Genomic DNA, 22,491 nt, shown 5'->3' on the forward strand with positions numbered 1-22,491 from the left:
ATGAATGTAGACAAATGCATTTCTAAATATTTTTTTACACTGACGGAGTGCCAAGATTTAGGAACTGTGGCTTCCAACACAGCACCCCCTAACAGCCATCTAGTGTAAATATAAATCATTGGTTAAATTCAACTCCTCCAGATTAAAATAAAGCTAGATTCACACAATGCCAGGGTCACAATCTGAAAACGTATCAAATGTTTAGAATAGTGGTAGTAAATGCACTTGTCCAAAATGTTCACGGAGACAAACCTACACAATCTAGACATATTTGAAATGGTTACATTTGGGCACTCAGCTGTTGTACGTACTCAGACTGAAATGCTTTCCACCTTTCCCTGACATCACACTTCATCTGTCATTAGGAATGTCTATATAAAATGGCAGTAGCTGGCCTAAACCACCACTGCTGCAATTTAGGATTTAAATATGCTCTGACCCACAGGGACTGTGCTAGCAACAAAATCCATGAGTACTGAACTGGAACACTAGTATGAGGAGGGCTTAAAGGACACACCTATCTGCTGGAAAAATGACTTCTCTTAACAAAGACACCTCTGGGAGCCACAGTAGGTCAAAGCCACTGAATACACACAGACTTTAGACATTCTCAGTGGGCTGCAAAAGTGACTTTACTGCCGTTTAATACATGTTATTTTAAAACCAGCATTGCAACTCTTGCTTTATACAATGAATCAAATAATTGAATTAAAAGGGTGAACAGTGATCCCACCATTTGTGCAAAAGCAATACACTGGCAGGTATAGCTCTACCCTTTTAAAATCACTTAAGGGGCAAATTATTAAAAAGAAAAATAACTGTACAGTACTTTTAATAAACTCATGAATACAGGACTCCTGGCTGATGTAGGTGTGTGTGAGCCTCGGCGATGCAGCCCCAGCTTCGACGGTTGAGTCCTGCTCCTCGCAACTAAGCAACTTTGTTTTCTGTTGGTTAGTTTTTTTTTGTTAACCCTCATTTTGCCTAGTTCTCTCCACCCAACCCAAATTAACAGTTCTATGGGGTCAGCCAATCAAGCTTCCATTACTAAGCGGCTAGTCCTGCTAGCCTGACTGGCTCTCCCGTTAGCCCCTGCTCCCCCTTTTGTAGAGCGGCTGAGGTTTGCGTGAAGTGCTGCGTCCCTGCCGGAGCATCAGAGAAACCTTGGCACTGATCAACCTCTCTGGTCCACAGGCCAGGTAGGGGGGGCGTAGGAGCAGGCTGGAAGGGTAGGACGGCGGGAGTGGTCTCTGTCCAGTGGACTGTGACAGTGGCACAGCGGACCAAGACCAAGGGACTTCACTGGCTTATGAGCCCAGACGGGGCCGTTTCCGTGGGGACTGCTCTTCATCTTCGTCCTCCTCGTCTTCATCATCAGGGTAGTCTACAAGGCCGACCATCGCAGTCTGTCAACAAGAACACAGGTCACAGAACTCAAGTGACTAAACCCTGAGGTTTGGATAATATTGACTATTGGGGTGGCAGGCAGATGGGGCATTTTACTACAGATTGACAGGTAAAAAGAGGATATGGCTCACCTTGGCAACTAGAATGGCAGTTGACAGGGAAAGCTCACCTTGACTACCGGGGTGGCGGGTGGCGTTGCCGACTTGGCGGGGGAGCCGTTGGGACTGGCGGCAGAGGTGGGCGAGGTGGCTGGCTTGCAGTTGGCACCGTTGGCAGCCCCTGCAGAATGAGAGAAGGTAAACTTAAAGCTGCCAGTTGGGGTCCGCTTTGGGAAGTTCTCTTTGTTGTCACTCTCTTTAACTGCAAAGAGATGGAAATACATAGGGTGAACATACCATTCCACAAGTTGTGGGGTTGAACACACACACACACACACACACACACACACACACACACACACACACACACACACTGAGCAGAGTGGAGGCACTTACCTTTTTTTGCTTCCATATACTTTCCATAGCTCTCTGGGAACTCTTCCTCAGGCCTGCTTTTCTCAATAGCCTCACCATCTTCATTGAACCACATTTCCTCATCCTCGTCCTCGTCCAGCGTTCGGGCATCCCTACGATATCTGCTTGAATAACGTCAAGATTACTTTTAACAGGCTTTATGTAAATAACCAATAAAATGTTTTAAGTCACTCGACAATGCAAAACTGCTGAAGTTACTCTGCTCAACACAAACTACTATTAAATTATATGCTATCCTCTTTGGCTGAAACAAACCACAAATCAACTTCTCCACTCTATTCTAGTTGTCCATGTCTTTGGGAGATGATGCCTTACTGACCTGTTGAGTCTCAGAGTCTGTCGGTCCTTCTCCTGCTCATATCTGCCCTTCAAGCCCTTAAAAGTCTGGACGTATTCAATGGATTCAAGTGCTTTGTAGTAGTTGTCTATAATGTGTGCTATGAGGGACTTGATATCCTCCTGTAGAGATATATAGATATTAGGGTGTATACGTGTGGTAAAATGGTAAACAGACATGTTAAAAGGTGAATATGGGCATACCACTTTGATGAACTCAAAGAGTTCAATGATGGCTGAGTTTAGGAGGTTGTATCTAGTTCCATTGTCCAGCAGAGTGTTGATGACTGGCTCAAACAGGTTCCCTTTGACAATGTAGCGGTTGTAGTACTCATCCTTCTGCCCAATTACCCTCCTCATGAAGCGCAGAGCACCTGTTAAAAGACATAACAAATCAGTACAATCAACACCTTGAAAAAAGGAGTTGAGGAAACTCCATATTGCAACTATTTACACCACAAGCAGTACATTTAAGTTATATCAATGATTATGCTCCACCCAGGAGCCAAGGGTCCAAAGTTTTTTTTTTTATCATGATGTGCTTCATCAAATCATTCAATTATGAATAAACAAATTCAGTCTACTGACATACAGAATGTTTGTCAATTCTTGGTGCTTCCACTATTCTTGAACACATATCCCCTCTGTAGTGTTTCCCAGTGACTCACACAGCGCAAGGAAGGTGTGTTTAGAGTTCATTAGCACCAGAACTCGTCGCAGCAGGTCCTTGTTCATAATGTAGGTCTTTATGTGGTACGTGTGGTGCTCTACACAGAACGTCAGCAGTTCCAGTATCAAAGCCAGGAGTTGGGCTGTCTGGAAATTATCTGAAAGACACAAACATGCATTTACAATAGGGAAAGAGACACTAATATAAATGAGAATTATGATTGGGAGTATCAATGTATGATTACATACCAGGACACACTGGGTTGATCTTGGTGGACCCCTCTTGCAGATCTGGAAAACACAGTAAAAGTAATGAATATCAGTCTTACAAATGGATAAGTCTTTAACACAACACAGATCCCAACAAACGAAATCGAATAGAATTGTATTTGTCACATGCGCCGAATACAACAAGTACAGGCTTTACTGTGAAATGCTTACTTACAAACCCTTTCCCAACAATGCAGTTAAAAATAAAACTAACAAAGACAAAGTAAATAGTAACACAATAAGCCTCATGTCTTCTTGGGTATGACGCTACAAGCTTGGTATTTGGGGAGTTCCTCCCATTCTTCTCAAGCTCTGTCAGGTTGGATGGGGAGCGTTGCTGCAGCTATTTTCAGGTCTCTCCAGAGATGTTCAATCGGGTTCTGGCTGGGCCATTCAAGGACATTCAGAGACTTGTCCGGAAGCCACTGGCTGTGTACTTAGGGTCGTTGTCCTGTTGGAAGGTGAACCTTCGCCCCAGTCTGAAGTCCTGAGTGCTCTGGAGCAGGTTATCAAGGATCTTTCTGTCCTACTGGAAGGTTCTCCCATCTCCACAGAGGAACTCTGGAGCTCTGTCAGGGTGACCATCGGGTTCTTGGTCACCTCCCTGACCAAGGCCCTTCTCCCCCGATTGCTCAGTTTGGCCGGGCGGCCAGCTCTAGGAAGAGTCTTGGTGGTTCCAAACTTCATCCATTTAAGAGTGATGGAGGCCTGTGTTCTTGGGGACCTTCAATGCTGTGAAAAAATGTTGGTACCCTTCCCCAGATCTGTGCCTCGAAACAATCCTGTCTTGGAGCTCTAAGTCCTTCGACCTCATGGCTTGTTTTTTTTTCTGTGACATGCACTGCCAACTGTTGGACCTTATATAGACAGGTGTGTGCCTTTCCAAATCATGTCCAATCAATTGAATTTACCACAGGTGGACTCCAATCAAGTTGTAGAAACATCTCAAGAATGAACAATTGAAACAGGCTGCACTTGAGCTCAATTTCAAGTCTAATAGCAAAGGGTCTGAATACGTATGTAAATAAGGTATATATATTATTATTATTATATATTTAATTAGAGGCCATCAAAACTCTGTTCTCACGCAATTGCATAGCCTATAGAAATATTACGCAACATGAGCGCTCATGAGGTGTTTGATTAGATTTTCCATTACATTTGTATTAAAATGTCAAGAGTTTATTTTTTTTTCAACTTGACAATAGATTGCTGAGTACCAGGCAGTTAGCAAGTTTGGGAGACTACTAATGACCATCAGCATCATCAGAGCTTGAAAAAGCCTAATTACCGTGACTAAACGGTCACATGGAATTTGACTGCCATCATGACTTGTGACCGCCGGTGTGGCGGTTCACTGTTGCTTGCCTCGAAGAAAGCATAAAAAGGCATTTAGCTCGTCAGGTAGGCTTGCATCACTGGGCAGCTTGCTGCTGGGTCTGTGATCGTTTGCAAGCCTTGCCACATCCGACGACTATCAGAGCCGGTGTAGTAGGATTCAATCTTAGTCCTGTATTGACACTGCCTGTTTGACGGTTCATAGGAGGGTGTAGCAGGGGGGGGAAAAATCATAAACTTCCGGATTTGTGTCCCGCTCTGTGAAAGCGGCAGCCTTTAGCTAAGTGAGGATGTTACCTGTAATCCATGGCTTCTGGTTAGGATACACTACATGAACAAAAGTATGTGGACACCTGCACGTCGAACATATCATTCCAAAAGCATGGGCATTAATATGGAGTCGGTCCCCCCTTTGCAGCAGTAATAGCCTCCAATATTCTGGGAAGGCTTTCCACTAGATGTTGGAACATTGCTGCGGGGACTTGCTTCCATTCAGCCATAGAGAGCATTACTGAGGTCGGGCACTAATGGTGGGCGATAAGGCCTGGCTTTGCAGTCAGCATTCCAATTCATCCCAAAGGTGTTCGATGGGGTTGAGGTCAGAGCTCTATGCATGCCAGTCAAGATCAACACCAATCTGGACAAAGCATTTCTGTATGGACAACACTTTGAAAATGGGGGCATTGTCATGCTGAAAAAGGAAAGGGCCTTACCCAAACTATTGCCACAACGTTGGAAGCACAGTATCGTCTAGAATGTCATTGTATGCTGTAGTGTTAAAATTTGGGCCAAGTCCAAACCATGAAAAATAGCCCCAGACCATTATTCCTCCACCAAACTTACACAGTTGGCACTGTGCATTGGGGCAGGTAGCGTTCTCCTGGCTTCCGCCAAAGCCAGATTCACCCGTCGGACTGCCAGATGGTAAAGCGTGATTCACCACTCCAGAAAACACGTTTCCACCACTGCAGCCTACATTCGGCATTGCACAAGGTGATTTTAGGCTTGTGTGCGCCTGCTCGGCAATGGAAATCAATTTCATGAAGCTCCTGTTGAACAGTTCTTGTGCGGTCACTGCTTCCAGAGGCAGTTCGGAACTCTGTAGTCGGTGTTGCAACCGAGGACAGGCTATTTTTACACGATACAGCACTCAGCGGTCCCATTCTGTGAACTTATGTGGCCTACCACTTCGCGGCTGAGCCGTTGTTGCTCCTAGACATTCCCACTTCACAAAAACAGAACTTACAGTTGACCAGGGCAGCTCTAGCAAAACAGAAATTTGACGAACTGACTTGTTGGAAAGGAGGAATCCTATGACAGTGACACATTGGTAGTCACTGAGCTCTTCAGTAAGGCCATTCTACTGCCAATGTTTGTCTATGGAGTGTGGCTGTGTGCTCGATTTTATACATCTGTCAGCAACGGTGTGTCTGAAAAAGCTGAATACATTAAATTGAAGGGGTCTCCACACACTTTTGTATATACAGTACCAGCCAAAAGTTTAGACAAACTACTAATTCCGGCGTTTCTTTATTTTTACTATTTTCTACACTGTATAATAGCGAAGACATCAAAACTATGAAATAGCACATATGGAAACATTGTAGTAACCAAAAAAAGTGTCAAGTCAAAATATGTTTTATATTTGATATTCTTAAAAGTAGCCACCCTTTGCATTGATGACAGCTTTGCAAACTCTTTGCATTCTCTCAACTAGCTTCATGAGGTAGTCACCTGGAATGCATTTCAACTAACAGGTGTGCCTTGTTAAAAGTTCATTTGTGTAATTTATTTCCTTCTTAATGCATTTGAGCCAATCAGTTGTGTTGTGACAAGGCTGGGGTGGTACACAGAAGAAAGCCATATTTGGTAAAAGACAAAGTCCATATTATGTCAAGAACAGCTCAAATAAGCAAAGAGAAATGACAGTCCATCATAACTTTAAGACATGAAGGTCAGTCAATATGGAACATTTCAAGAACTTTGAAAGTTTCAATGCAGTCGCAAAAACCATCAAGCGCCATGATGAAACTGGCTCTCATGAAGACCGCCACAGGAAAGGAAACCCTAGAGTTACCTCTGCTGCAGAGGATATGTTCATTAGAGTTAGCAGCCTCTGAAATTGCATCCCAAATAAATGCTTCAGAGTTCAAGTAACAGACACATCTCAACATCAACTGTTCAGAGGAGACTGCGTGAATCAGGCCTTCATGGTCGAATTGCTGCAAAGAACCCACCACTAAAGGACACCAATAAGAAGACTTGCTTGGGCCAAGAAACACAAGCAATGGACATTAGACCGGTGGAAATCTGTCCATTGGTCTGATGAGTCCAAATTTGAGATTTTTGGTTTCAACCACCGTGTCTTTGTGAGACGCAGAGTAGGTGAACGGATGATCTCCACATGTGTAGTTCCCACCGTGAAGCATGGAGGTGGTGGTGTGATTGTGCTTTGCTGGTGACATTGTCGGTGATTTATTTAGAATTCAAGGCAAATTTAACCAGCATGGCTAGCACAGCATTCTGCAGCGATAAAACACCCCATCTGCCTTGCGCTTAGTGGGACTATCATATGTTTTTCAACAGGACAATGACCCAACACACCTCCAGGCTGTATAAGGGCTATTTGACCAAGAAGGAGAGTGATGGAGTGCTGCATTGGATGACCTGGCCTCCACAATCTCCTGACCTCAACCCAATTGAGATGGTTTGGGACGAGTTGGCCCGCAAAGTGAAGGAAAAGCAGTCAACAAGCGCTCAGCATATATGGGAACTCCTTCAAGACTGTTGGAAAAGCATTCCAGGTGAAGCTGGTTGAGAGAATGCCAAGAGTGTGCAAAGCTGGCAAAGGGTGGCTACGTTGCATAATCAAAAATATATTTTGATTTGTTAAACACTTTTTTGGTTACTACATGATTCTGTGTTATTTCATAGTTTTGATGTCTTCATTATTATTCTACAATGTAGAAAATAGTAAAAAAAGAAAAGAAAAACCCTGGAACGAGTAGGTGTCCAAACTTTTGACTGGTACGTATAGTGCATGTACGTACGGTCACTGTGGGGACTACGTCATCGATGCACTTATTAATGAATCCAGTGACTGATGTGGTAAACTCAATGCCATCAGATGAATCCCGGAACATATTCCAATCTGTGCTAGCAAAACAGTCCTGTAGCTTAGCGTCTGCTTCATCAGACCACTTCCGTATTGAGCTCATCACTTCCTGTTTGAGTTTTTGCTTGTAAGCAGGAATTTAGAGGATGGAGTTATGGTCAGATTTGCCAAATGGAGGGCGAGGGAGAGTTTTCTTTGTGTAGAGTAGAGGTGATGTAGAGTTTTTTTTTTGCCTCTAGTTGCACAGGAGACATGCTGGTAGGAATGAGGTAAAACAAATTTCAGTTTTCCTGCATTAAAATCCCCGGTTGCATCTGGGCGATCATTTTTTTGTTGTCTTTTTTGCTTATGGCGCTACACATCTCGTTGAGTGCGGTGTTCTTTCCAGCATCAGTTTGTGGTAGTAAACAGACAGCTACGAAAAATAAAAGAAAACTCTTGGTAAATAGTGGGGTCTACAATTTATCATGAGCTATTCTAACTCAGGCGAGTAGAACCTCAAGACGTCCTTAATATTAGAGATCGGGACCAACTTGTTGACAAAGTGATGTACACCCCCTCTCCTCAGCTTACCGGATGCAGCTGTTTTGTCCTGCCAATGAAAAGAAAAACCAGCTCGATTTATATTTTCCATGTCCTTGTTCAGCCACGAGTCGGTGAAACATAGCATATCACAGTTCTTCAGATCACGCTGATAGAATAGTCTTGAAGGGCGCTCATCCAGTTTATTTTCCAAAGATTGCACATTTGTCAGTAGAACGTAGGGTAATGGCGACTTGTCCACTCGCCGTCAGGTTAGATATCCCGAACACCGACCTCTAGAGTCGCTGCTTCCACCTCCTCCGAGTTATGGGGATTTGGGCCTGGTCTGGGATGAGCGTTATGTCCTTCACCTTGAAATAGAAGTCCTCATCCAAATCAAGGTTAGTAATCGTTATTTTGAAGTCCAGAAGCTCTTTTCGGTCATATTAAATGGCCAAACATTAGGCATAAAAACAAGTTAGGATCAGCGCAAAAAAGCACCATCCCCTCCGGCGCCATTATACTGTCCAACATAAAGCCATGCATATCCACATACAGCTGGACCTAAACACACCCATTCAAGCACGACATGAGACCATACACACAATGCATACATCCATTTAGATCAAAAGGTCCCCCCCTGCTCACCTTTACAGTTCTTCTCATCTACAGTGCTGGCCAATAGAGGGACTGTGAGGACCTGCATGCAGTACTTGTAGAAGAAGCTGAGGAACTCAGTCTTCTCTGTTTTCTAATGGGATTCAAAGTAAGAAGTCGATTAGACAGTGATGCTGACATATTGCAGAGATCTTTAAAATGTATGAAAGTTTGGTATAATTCTGTATTCTTGTACAATAATCATTAAACCCAGTGTTATGACAGAACTGTGTGTGAGTGAGTGAGTGAGAGATCGGACAGGGTCTTACATTGGTGGGGGCCAGCATGTTCTCTGGGTCGATCAATGTGCGTAGAAGCCCCATAAGCTGCACAGCACCACCCAACTCAGGGTCCGAGTCACAGATCATCTGCTTTATCACCACGTTGATCAGCAGCACATCCTAATGCACACAGAGAGGAACTTTGAGCCGCAACACCCACAGGGAACCTTGAACTTCCTAAACATCTAATCACTGAAAAAGATCCGAAAAATATATGCTTGGGTAAACATAACACCTATTATAAGGAACAGTTCAATTAGCATTTTATAGTGCTCTGAGAAAGTACACACCCCCCTTGGCCTTTTCCTATTTTGTTGCATTACAACCTGTAATTTAATTAGATTTTTATTTGGATTTCATGTAATGGACATACACAAAATAGTCCAAATTGGTGAAGTGAAATGAAAAAAATAACTTGCTTCAAAAAATTCAAAAAAATGTAAAACCGAAAAGTGGTGCGTGCATCACCCCCTTTGCTATGAAGCCCCTAAATAAGATCTTCTGCAACAAATTACCTTCAGAAGTCCAATAATTAGTTTTTAAAAAGTCCACATGTGCAATCTAAGTGTCACATGACCTGTCACATGATCTCAGTATATATACACCTGTTCTGAAAGGCCCCAGAGTCTTCAACACCAATAAGCAAGGGGCACCACCAAGCAAGCGGTACTATGAAGACCAAGGAGCTCTTCAAACAGGCCAGGGACAAAGTTGTAGAGAAGTACAGATCAGGGTTGGGTTATAAAAAAATATCCGAAACTTTGAACATCCCACGGAGCACCATTAAATCCATTATTTAAAAAAATGGAATAGGATAGGGCACCACAACAAACCTGCCGAGAGAGGGCCGCCCACCAAAACTCATGGACCAGGCAAGGAGGGCATTAATCAGAGAGGCAACAAAGAGACCAAAGATAACCCTGAAGGAGCTGCAAAGCTCCACAGCGGAGATTGGAGTATCTGTCCATAGGACCACTTTAAGCTGTACACTCCACAGAGCTGGGCTTTACGACAGAGTGGCCAGAAAAAAAAAGGAAACATGTTTGGTGTTCGCCAAAAGGCATGTGGGAGACTCCCCAAACATATGGAAGAAGGTACTCTGGTCAGATGAGACTACATGTTAGCTTTTTGGCCATCAAAGAAAATGCTATGTCTGGCACAAACCCAACACCTCTCATCCCCCTGAGAACAGCATCCCCACAGTGAAGCATGTTGGAGGCAGCATCACACTGTGGGGATGTTTTTCCATCGGCAGGGACTGGCGGGAAACTCTTGAGGGAAACCTGTTTCAGTCTTCCAGAGATTTGAGACTGGGACGGAGGTTCACCTTCCAGCAGGACAATGACCCTAAGCATACTGCTAAAGCAACTCAAATGGTTTAAGTGGAAACATTTAAATGTCTTGGAATGGCCTAGTCAAAGCCCAAACCTCAATCCAATTGAGAATCTGTGGTATGACATAAAGATTGCTGTACATCAGCGGAACCCATCCAACTTGAAGGCGCTGGAGCAGTTTTGCCTTGAAGAATGGGCAAAAATCCCAGTGGCTTGATGTGCCAAGCTTATAGAGACATACCCCAAGAGACTTGCAGCTGTAATTGCTGCTAAAGTTGGCTCTACAAAGTATTGATTTTCGGGGGGTTAATAGTTAAGCACGCTCAAGTTTTCTGTTTTTGTCTTATTTCTTGTTTGTTCACAAGAAAAAATATTTTGCATCTTCAAAGTGGTAGGCATGTTGTGTAAATCAAATGATACAAACTCCCCAACAAAATATATATTTTAATTCCAGGTTGCAAGGCAACAAAATAGGAACAATTCCACGAGGATGAATACTTTCGCAAGCCACTGTACATTTTACTGGGTAAATAATCATGCCTTTATTTACATAATCACAGCTCCATATGACACCTAGATGTGGCAGAGAAATTTGCCCACCAGTGTCACATTTCATGTAGACCTAGTTATGTGACAAGGTTGATGCTATACTTACATCATCAGTCTGCTGTGGCTCCTGCATAACAAACTCCCGGACCATGGAGGGGCTGAACTCCACCAGATAGGAGAAGATATCTGTGGCTGCAGCCCTCACCTGCAGGTCGTCCATACCCTGTGGAGACGGTGAGACACACACTGATAGTGTGCTCAAACTAATAACTCATTCAGCGCCATCAAGGTGTTTCTTTAGGGCACGTGTCAAACTCATTCCACTGAGGGCAGAGTGTCTGCGGGTTTTCACTCCTCCCTTGGACTTGATTCATGAATTAAGGTCACTGATTATTAAGAAGTGGTGTAAAGTACTTAAGTAGTACTTTAAAGTATTTTTACTTAAGTCGTTTTTTTGGGTATCGGTACTTTATATTTGACTACTTTTACTTCACTACATCCCTAAAGAATATTATTTACTTTTTACTCCATACATTTTCCCTGACACACAAAAGTACTAGTTACAATTTGAATGCTTAGCAGTATAAGGAAAAAGGTCCAATTCACACACTTATCAAGAGAACATCCCTGGTCATCCCTACTGCCTCTGATCAGGTTGACTCACAAAACACAAATTATTCATTTGTAAATTACGTCTGAATGTTTGAGTGTGACCCTGGCTGTCAAAAAAAGTAAAGGAAATTGTGCCGTCTGGTTTGCTAAATATAAGGAATTTGATGGATAGCATTTACTTGTACTTTTCCTTAAGTATGACAAGTGAGTACTTTTCCCACCACTGTACTGAAGTACATTTAAAATCAGATACTACTTGAGTAAAAGTCTAAAAGTATTTTACTGTGTTACATTAATATAAAATTACTCAAGTAAAAGTATCTTTACTTTTACTCAAGTATGACAATTGAGTACCTTTTCCACCTCTGTTATTATGTAACTCCCCTCACTTGGTTGTCTAGGTCTTAATTGAAAGGAAAAAACAAAAACCAGCAGACACTAGGCCCTCCACGGAATGAGTTTGACACCCCTGCTTTAGGGGCTCAGGAGCCTGGTGCAATCTGGACTGACTTAATACCTTTAAGTTCAGGGTTAAGAGACATACTGTTACATTTATTTTGACATGCTTCCAAGATGCAGCCCTTGAAGTTGAGATGGCATTTCACATTCAAGGGATCAAGAGAACTTTGTCACATCAAAATGTCTAGGACAAATATGCAAAACCTGTTTGACATTTAATACGCACATGCATACAGTAGTAAAACCATTCATACCATGACTATTTCAAGAGCAGGAAGAATGCCTAGATTCGCCAGAGTCTTGAAGAAAGCATCTCTATTTTGCGGTTGCAAGGTTTGTGAAAAAGCACAAAATTCTTTGAAAAAGTTCACCTGTGAAGAGGAAGGAAAACAGAGGACAGTATGTCACTGAAACCTTCATGGCATTAAAGCTTAGTATTTGCATGCTTTTAATTAAACAATTTGATCATTCAACTTACTAGTTCCCGCCTTTTACCGTCATCTGTCGCTTCATCCGTTAGCTGTGCAAAGACTTCAGTTAAGAACTTCTCATCCTCCTGTAGTGCAAGGCAGGGATAAAAAGTTTACAAAAACATACTGCATCACAGTTTGTGGTCATGTTGAAAAAGCACCAGGACTTTACGTACTACATTATGAAGTCGACAAACCTTAGCCAAAAGCAGTAAAAGTAAGCATGTTTTATATCGGTGGTTCGATGTGAAAGGAGACAAATTGCCAAGAAGTGTTGTGGAACAAACAGCAGACTGAAGACGGCTGCAGCCAACATGGTTGAGCCTGTCTCCGTGGTAACATGGACTCAGGACCTTGTCCCGAAGCTACCGACAGCATCACCTCCTCCATGCTTCACAGAACCACACATGCGGAGATCATCCGTTCACCTACTCTGCGTCTCACAAAGACATTGCTGTTGGAACCAAAAATGTCAAATTTGGACTAATCGGAGCAAAGAACAGATTTCCACCGGTCTCATGTCCATTGCTCCCATTTCTTGGCCCAAGCAAGTCTCTTCTTATTATTGGTGTCCTTTGGTAGTGGTTTCATTGCAGCAATTTGACCATGAAGGCCTGATTCACGCAGTCTCCTCTGAACAGTTGATGTTGAGATGTGTCTGTTACTTGAACTCTGTGAAGCATTTATTTGGGATGCAATTTCTGAGGTGCAGTAAACTCTAATGAACGTATCCTCTGAAGCAGAAGTAACTCTGGGTCTTCCATTCTTGTGGCGGTCCTCATGAGAGCCAGTTTCATCATAGCGCTTGATGGTTTTTGCGACTGCAGTTGTAGAAACTTCCAAAGTTCTTGAAATGTTCTGTATTGACTGACCTTTATGTCTTAAAGTAATGGACTGTGGTTTCTCTTTGCTTATTTGAGCTGTTCTTGCCATAATATGGACTAGTTTTTTACCAAATAGGGCTTCCTTCTGCATACCACCCCTACCATGTCACAACACAACTGATTTGCTCAAACGCATTAAGATGTTAAAAGTTAATTTGAGGAATTTCTTTCCAAGGCACAATTTTTAATTGTGACTACCTCATGAAGCTGGTTGAGATAATGCCAAGTGAGTTCTCAAGGCAAAAAGGTGACTACTTAGAATAATCTCAAATATATGTTGATTTGTTTACTACATGATTCCATGTGTTATTTCATAGTTTTGATGTCTTCACTATTATACAATATAGAAAATAGTAAAAATAAAAACCCTTGAATGAGAAGGTGTGTCCAAACTTTTGACTGGTACTGTACATACATACACACAGTGCATTCAGAAAGTATTCAAACCCCCTTCAAAACTTGTCCCGAAGCTACTCCTGCGCTGTCTTGGCTGTGTGCTCAGGGTCGTTGGCCTGTTGGAAGGTGAACCTTCAAATCCAACTTTATTGGTCACAGACATATTTAGCAGATGTTAGCGAAATGCTTGTGTTCCTAGCTCCAACAGTGCATTAGCATCTAACAATTCACAACAATACACACACATCTAAAAGTACAATTATGGAATTAATAAAGACAAATATTTAATTGAGCATTGACTAAAATACAGTAGAATAGAATACAGTATACACATAAGATGACTGGGAGACTAGTCTGGACCTTCACCCCAGTAGGTCTTGAGCAGGTTTTCATCAAGGATCTCTGTACGTTGCTCAGTTCATCTTTTCCTCGATCCTGACTAAACTCCCAGTACTTCCCGCTGAAAAACATCCCCACAGCATGAGGCTGCCACCACCAAGCTTCACCGTAGGGATGGTGCCAGGTTTCCGCCATATGTGACGCTTGGCATTCAGGTCAAACAGTTCAATGTTGGTTTCATCAGACCAGAGAATCTTGTTTTTCATGGTGAGTCATTTAGGTACCTTTTGGCAAACTCCAAGTGGGCTGTCATGTGCCTTTTACTGAGGAGTGGCTTCCGTCTGGCCACTCTACCATAAAGGCCTGATTGGTGGAGTGCTGCAGAGATGGTTGTCCTTCTGGAAGGTTCTCCCATCTCCACAGAGGAACTCTGGAGCTCTGTCAGTGTGACCATAGGGTTCTTGGTCACCTCCCTGACCAAGGCCCTTCTCCCCCGATTGCTCAGTTTGGCCGGGCGGCCAGCTCTAGGAAGTGCCTTTGTGGTTCCAAACGGCTTCCATTTAAGAATGGAGGCCACTGTGTTCTTGGTGACCTGCAGACATTTTTTGGTACCCTTGATCAGATCTGTGCCTTGCCACAATCCTGTCTCGGAGCTCTACGGACAATTCCTTCGACCTCATGGCTAGGATTTTGCTCTCACATACACTGTCAAATGTAGGACTTTAGCCCTGACCTCAACCCCATTGAACACCTTTGGGATCAATTTGAATGCCGACTGTGAGCCAGGCCTAATTGCCTAACATCAGTGTCTGACCTCACTAATGCTTGCGGCTGAATGAAAGCAAGTCTCTGCAGCAATGTTGCAACATCTAATGGAAAGCCTTCCCAGAAGAGTGGAGGCTGTTATAGGAGCAAAGCGGGGACCAACTCCATATTAATGGCCATGAGATGTTCGACGAGCAGGTGTCCACATACTTTTGGCCATGTAGTGTATATAAAAATGTTCTATTTCCCTTTGCATGATTATAAAAGTGACCGTGGTCATTTTAGTGACAAATAACCATCATCCAAAAACTCATGACTGTCACATCCCTAACCAAGTCCCTCTTGAACTTCTAAACTTCTATAATTATATTGCGAAGTGCCAACAAGGGAACTTAAATGTAAATCGCGCCACAACCTCATTGTTGTTAATGTGAGATCATAGACAAACATCAGGGCATGTTGATTTCAGATTAGATACCTTGATTAAAATTGAAGATAACCCATCAACTACAAACCCTTTTAACAATAGAGCCAAAGACAAACAGTTTGATATAGAACTAATCCTTAGAGAAGTCACAAGCATTGATTTACAATACTGCAGACAAAAGCAGCAAAAACATATTTTATGACATTCCATTACTGTTAAATAAAAAACATTCATAAAGTTAATAATTTCCAGGTTGATGACAACAGCAGAATATCACATACATGTAATGATTACAATTGATGTTCAAATCTGAAGATGGAGGGAATGTTTCATACTTTTCACAGGAAAATAAAACCACCAGCAGAAAAACATTATCATCTACATTGACAATGGTGTGAAAGTTTGTGATATGTAGTGAGTTAAGTGATTGTGCTTTATTACCTTCACTGAACACACTAAAATGTAATCTGTTAAACTGAAAACACCAGAGCTGAAGAGGCAGTTCAGACAACACAAACGGATTTCTAGTCAAGAACGGCAAAATGGAAGAGAACATTTTCTGAGGGTTCTGTGGTTTGCAGTAACTCACCTGCAGCATGCTGACTATCTCCACCTTGTTGAAGAAAATAAAGGATGTGAGGGTGGAAAGGAAGTTCTCCTCGAAGACAGAAGGTGTGGGCAGGATGATGTCCTGGATGTACTGCACCCGGTACGTCTGGTGGATCTTTTGCCGCAGCTCTGAGTCCGTGATGGGGATTACCTCCTTGAACTTGGCCGTCTTGGTGAGGAACTCCCGGTGCTTTTTAGGCTGCACCAGCGACGGATCAAACTCCAGACATCCAACCACATCCATGATACAGTCGTCCGAGAACATGACCTCGAATAGAGCCGCCTTGTTGAGGAACAACACTCCACGTATAATCTCATACAGATGGTGTAGGCCCTCCCGGTTGTCGAGGTCCTCGCACACCTGGAAGAGCTGCAGCAGCTTCTTCATGTAACCTTCGCTCATAAGGGCCAGGGCCAGCTTCTCCCGGCGGATGGGCGAGGACAGGACAGAGGTCACAAGGTCAGCGATCTCCTCTAGCCGGGCCAGTTCGCATGGAGGCAGCTCCACCAGGTGGCTGGTCTCTGGCATCTCCTCGAAGCGCTCCTCCTCAGACTCATCGATGGGGTCCTGGGTGATCTCCAGCGCAGGGTCTTTCCCTTGCACCTGGGGAGGAAATTAGACACGGGGCCACATGTAAGAACTACTGAGAGAAAGACTATAGTCCCGTATTGCTAAGGAGAAAATTCAGTTACATGATATTCTATACTTAATTATTAAATGGCTTAGTTTTGTAAGAGACATGTATTTGTTTGTTTACTGCCCCCTAAAGAAAAAGCAGTGACCTAAGCACAGACATGGCTATTCATAGTACTGGGGCTTAAAATAACAAGAAAATACAGTACAATCAGTTGCTCTAGACAATGTGCTATTGCAAAAGGATGTTGTTTAACTTATTTGTGTACATGCGTCACCAACAGTAGTGACATGTAGTATTAAGTGTGCTTTCTGGTACCATAAAAAGACTAACGAGCATAGTAGTGTATCATAAACTTTACACTGAATTACAAAATCATATAAACACGGTACAATACCTGACAGATCTTTTCCCAGATTTCATCGCAGCCAGCTTTTTCCTGAAAACTCAGGGCCAGATCATAGTTCTCTGCTTCGGACCACACAATCAGGGTGTCCTGAGGGGGAAAAACATTCTCATGATCAAGTTGAAAAAACATATATTTTCATAACAAGAAATTTGTAAATCTGGTTTTTGCATAAATGTTTAAAAAAAAAAAAAATTCATAATAATCTCAAATTAACTGCAACTGTACACATGCAGAATTCTTTAGATACATAAGGCTGAGCCATAGACTACTCTCTGCTTCCACACGGCAAGCTGTACTGGTGCATTAAGTCTGACACCAACAGGCTCCTGAACAGCTTCGATCCCCAAGCCATAAGACTGCTAAATAGCTAACAAAATGGCTACACAGACTGAGTTGACCCGTGCACTTTTGCACCGTCTCTGTGTACACTACTGGGACTCTACACACTAGAGGTCGACCGATTATGATTTTTCAACGCCGATACCGATTGGAGGACCAAAGAAAGTCGATACGAATGAATTGGACAAATTATTTATTTATATTTGTAATAATGACAATTACAACAATACTGAATGAACACTTATTTTAACTTAATACATCAATAAATCAATTTAGTCTCAAATAAATAATGAAACATGTTCAATTTGGTTTAATGATTTGCAAAAACAAAGTGTTGGAGAAGAAAGTAAAAGTGCAATATGTGCCATGTAAAAAAGCTAACGTTTCAGTTCCTTGCTCAGAAGATATGAAAGCTGGTGGTTCCTTTTAACATGAGTCTTCAATACTCCCAGGTAAGAAGTTTTAGGTAAAAAGTTTTAGGTTGTAGTTATTATAGGAATTATATGACTATTTCTCTCTATAGCATTTGTATTTCATATACCTTTGACTATTGGATGTTCTAATAGGTACTTTAGTATTGCCAGCCTAATCTCGGGAGTTGATAGGCTTGAAGTCATAAACAGCACAATGCTTGAAGCATAGCGAAGAGCTGCTGGAAAATGGAGGAAAGTGCTGTTTGAATGAATGCTTACGAGCATGCGGCTGCCTACCACCGCTCAGTCAGACTGCTCTATCAAATCATAGACTTCATTATAATATAATAACACACAGAAAAACGAGCCTTAGATCATTAATATGGTCAAATCCGGAAACTATCATTTCGAAAAACAAAACGTTTATTCTTTCAGTGAAATACGGAACCGTTCCATATTTTATCTAACGGTGGGCATCCCTAAGTCTAAATATTGCTGTTACATTGCACACCCGTCAATATTATGTCATAATTATGTACAAATCTGGCAAATTAATTACGGTCTTTGTTAGGAAAAAATGGTCTTCACACAGTTCACAACGAGCCAGGCGGCCCAAACTGCTGCATACACCCCAACTCTGCTTGCACAGAACGCAAGAGAAGTGACAATTTCCCTATTTAAAAGAAATTCATGTTAGCAGGCAATATTAATTAAATATGCAGGTTTAAAAATATATACTTGTGTATTGATTTTAAGAAAGGCATTGATGTTTATGGTTAGGTACACATCGGTGCAACGACAGTGTTTTTTTTTGTTGCGAATGCGCTTGTTAAATCACCCGTTTGGCGAAGTAGGCTATGATTCAATGATAAATTAACAGGCACTGCATCGATTATATACAACGCAGGACAAGCTAGATAAACTAGTAATATCATCAACCATGTGTAGTGAACTAGTGATTATGTTAAGATTGATTGTTTTTTATAAGATAAGTGTAATGCTAGCTAGCACCTTGACTCCTTGCTGCACTCGCATAACAGGTAGTCAGCCTGTCACACAGTCTCCTCATGGAGTGCAATGTAATTGGCCATAATCGGTGTCCAAAAATGCCAATTACAGATTGTTATGAAAACTTGAAATCGGCAATACATTATCGGCCAAGCCGATTAATCGGTTGACCTCTACTACACACTAATTTATACCGACTACACACACCATCATAATTTACACCGCTGCTACTCTGTTTATCATACATGCTGATACCTAGTCAACTAACCCATATACATATCTACCTTCATCACTCCAGTATTCCTACATATTGTAAATATGGTATTGGAACTAACCATGTATATAGCTTATTTTCTTGTGTTCTTATTTCTTGTGTGTTTTTGTTCTACCTTATTTTTAGCGCTACATTGACAATGATTCGGCTTACCTCATTGTTGGGTTTGGAGCTTGCAATAAAAGCATTTCACTGTCATTTTGCACGTGACATTAAAACAGGCTACTTTTAGAAATGGATGACACACAGAGCAAAGAAAACACTGAAGTTACAGTGCCTTCAGAAAGTATTCACACCCCTTTACTTTTTCTACATTTTGTTTTGTTACAGCCTGCATTTAAACGGGATTAAATAAAGATCAGGCCTATACACATTAAGCCATAATGTCAAAATGGAATTGTTACAGTTAGAATTTAATGGATGTGATAGGAGAAGGATGGAACAACATTGTAGTTACTCAACAATAATAACCTAGTTAGCAGAGTGAAAATAAGGAAGCCGTTCCAGAAAAACATATCCCAAAACATGCATCCTGTTTGCAACAAGACACTAAAGTAATACAGCAAAAAAATATCAAAGCAATTTACTTTTTCTCTTGAATCAAAAGTTTTGTGTTTGGGGCAATCCAATAGAACACATTACTGAATACCACTCTCCATACTTTCAAGAATAGTGGTGGCTGCATCATGTTATGGGTGTGCTCATAATAGTTAAGGACTGGTGAGTTTTCAGGAAAAATAGAAACTGAGCAGTCACAGCCAAAATCGGAGAGAAAAACCTTGTTCAGTCTGCTTTACACCAGACACTGCGAGACGAATGCACCGTACAATACAACCATACAACCAAGAAGACAGTGGATGTTCCTGAGTTACAGTTTTGACTTAAATCTGCCTGAAAAATCTATGGCAAGACTTGAAAATGGTTGTCTAGCAATGATCAACAACCAATTTAACAGAGCTTGAAGAATTTAGAAAATAATGCCCAAATATTGCACAATCAAGATGTTGATTCTAACATGTATTGAATTCGGTAAATGAGATATTTCTTCATTTAATTTTCAATAAATGTGCGTACCTTTCTAAAAACATGTTTTCACTTTGTCATTATGGAATATTGTGTGTAGATGGGTGAGAAAAAAATATATACTTGATGCTTTTTTGAATTCAGGCTGTAACAACAAAATGTGGAATAAGTACACAGAGCAGTCCATTATAGACAGGTTGACATATTGTCATGAGCTTTTATATGTAACGGATGTGAAATGGCTAGCTAGTTAGCGGGTACGCGCTAATAGCGTTTCAATCAGTTACGTCACTTGCTCTGAAACCTAGAAGTAGTGGTTCCCCTTGCTCTGCAAGGGCCGCGGCCTTTGTGGAGCGATGGGTAACGACGCTTCGTGGGTGTCAGTTGTTGATGTGTGCAGAGGGTCCCTTGTTCGCGCCCGTGTTGGGGCGAGGGGACACCATAAAGTTATACTGTTACATATAGACAGGTTGACATATTGTCATGAGCTTTGTCCAGGAGGCAGAACTGAGCAATTTCCCCATAGGTCAGCTGCAAAGTCAAAATGTGCTACAATGTAAAAATTCATGAAAACAAACATTTGCTTTTTGGTCAGGGTTAGGCATTAGAGTTAGCAGTGTGGTTAAGGTTAGCTTTCAAATCAGATTGTATTACTGTGGCTGTGCCAGCTAGTGCCCACTGCCTCCAGAACAAGACTAATGACGAAAAAACGCTAACCTACCCGTTATAGAGGCAGAATACTCACTTGTTGTTTCTGATATGCAGTATTTGGGCTGATTTTAGACTCCAGAAGAAGTGAGCCTAAAAGACAAATGGGAATTTAGTTAGCTACCCACTACCTTATTGAAATAATTAGTTGATGCCTAAATGTTCGCAAAATGGGTGTGAAAGAACATGTTCTTCAAATAAGACAGATGTTGTAACTGTAATTGTCAGTCTTACTGCTGAAACCTAGACACCACACCTTTACTGACACGAACTGTGCATGTAAACAAGGACAACTACCCATAAATTAGCTTACATAATGTGTATGTTTTTGACTGGCAAGCAAATGTCCCTTTATTTATTACCGAGTAAGCTAAGTAAGTTTACTAGCTGGTTAACGTTAATTACCTAGCCAGCTAAGGTAAGGTAACATTGGACCAGGTAACGTTAGTTAACTAACGTTAGCTGGATATAGTACTTTTAAACTGTACCGAGGGTTAACTAGCTACTGTACCAAAATAGCTATAAACAATTAATTGAAAGGAAAACAGGATTACAAAGCAAGTCAGTTAAACCACACTTTACTTCCAAGCATTGGCTAGCTAGTCATCCAACTAGGTTAGTTAGCTAACAAGCTGGTTTGAGTAAATAATGTTAGTTAACGTTAGATAACTATAACCGAATCAATAAACAGCAAACGTTAATTAGCTAACGAGCTACCTAAAGCAATTTGTTTTGATGATTTGTATTTGATCTTAAAGCCCAACCACCAATAACATTAGCTAGCGTTAATACAAGTAAACGTTTAAATTTGTTAGCTAACTAACGTTAAATAGATACCATTAGCTAGTTAACGGTAGCCAACTAGCATTAGCAATAGTGTGATGGCTAGAATAACTAATTCACAACGGCAGCAGTTACTGTAACGTTACGCTACTAACGTTAGCTAGCTAGTTCAGTTGGTGGTTTAACGTTAGTTAACTACAGTCGCCGATTGTTCGCAAACTAGTTAGCGATGTTGATTTATTGAATTTGCGGCCTGTTAATGTTACCAGCCAACTAGATAGCTGCGTTACGAACAAAACAAACATGCGACGAGCTAACGTTATCTGACCATCTGCTAATAAGATATGTTAGCTAACAACTTACCGTCGGATTCGGCCCGAACTAATAATGATATTCCCTTCAGTCGTTCGACAAAGGTAGACGAGACATGTCCTGTGCCCCTATCATCCCACTGTCGGTCTTCATTCAGCGTATATACTTTCACACGCCGCCGAGTATCCGACATGGTTACCTTGAACGGAAAAGCTAACAATCTAACGTTAGCTAGCCACTGGTTCACTATTTCAAATAGTTGCCTAGCTATTTTCTTATCCCCGAACTTCAAACTTTGTTTCTACCCGCATGTTTTGCAATAATGTGCTAAAACGTAAAGCTAATTCACGAGCATATTACGATTATGATTATTTCCCCCGCAGAATGCCGGATTTCTAGCTAGCTAACTGTACAATTCACCGTTAAAAACACAACAACTACGACGGCCTCTTCACTATCATCCAGAGACCGCCATCTTGTAATCCGATCTTGTCTTTTTCTTCCCTACGTCAATCAAACGGTTACCGCCGCGGGGTCTCCTACGAGGGGCTACGGAAGCCGGTGTGTCCCACGCCACATTCGCGCCGCCCAAAGGTCCCCCGCCCTCTCCTTCCA

At 41.9% G+C, this 22,491-nt stretch overlaps 1 protein-coding gene across 6 annotated transcripts; it reads right to left on the reverse strand.

Moving 5' to 3' along the window:
- Positions 1 to 607: 607 nt before the first annotated feature.
- On the reverse strand, positions 608 to 22,467 carry LOC139570989 (serine/threonine-protein phosphatase 4 regulatory subunit 3-like). Of its 6 annotated transcripts, none has more exons than XM_071393401.1 (16): positions 21,928 to 22,467; positions 20,819 to 20,874; positions 17,005 to 17,103; positions 15,953 to 16,576; positions 12,561 to 12,638; positions 12,337 to 12,453; positions 11,118 to 11,234; positions 9,117 to 9,248; positions 8,839 to 8,941; positions 3,195 to 3,236; positions 2,945 to 3,103; positions 2,481 to 2,650; positions 2,260 to 2,399; positions 1,902 to 2,041; positions 1,577 to 1,686; positions 608 to 1,406 (listed from the first exon to the last, which is right to left on the reverse strand). In XM_071393401.1, the coding sequence occupies exons 1-16, from the start codon at positions 22,067 to 22,069 to the stop codon at positions 1,308 to 1,310; spliced, it is 2,328 nt and encodes a 775-aa protein (XP_071249502.1). In that variant the 5' UTR covers positions 22,070 to 22,467; the 3' UTR covers positions 608 to 1,307. The 6 variants fall into 6 exon arrangements, with proteins under 6 accessions (XP_071249502.1, XP_071249500.1, XP_071249505.1 ...); XM_071393399.1 differs by having other exon boundaries at positions 1,577 to 1,767; XM_071393403.1 differs by having other exon boundaries at positions 1,269 to 1,406; positions 1,539 to 1,686.
- Between the last annotated feature and the right edge of the window lie 24 nt (positions 22,468 to 22,491).

Source organism: Salvelinus alpinus, chromosome 3, assembly GCF_045679555.1.
Source record: "Salvelinus alpinus chromosome 3, SLU_Salpinus.1, whole genome shotgun sequence".
Classification (NCBI taxonomy): Eukaryota; Metazoa; Chordata; class Actinopteri; order Salmoniformes; family Salmonidae; genus Salvelinus; species Salvelinus alpinus.

Coding starts and splice junctions, on each gene's coding strand:
- LOC139570989 (XM_071393399.1), bottom strand. CDS start 22,069: ATGTCGGATACTCGGCGGCGTGTGAAAGTATATACGCTGAATGAAGAC. Junction 20,875..21,927: donor AGTTCGGGCCGAATCCGACG/GTAAGTTGTTAG, acceptor TTTGTCTTTTAG/GCTCACTTCTTCTGGAGTCT. Junction 9,249..11,117: donor AGCCACAGCAGACTGATGAT/GTAAGTATAGCA, acceptor TGTGTGCATTAG/GATGTGCTGCTGATCAACGT.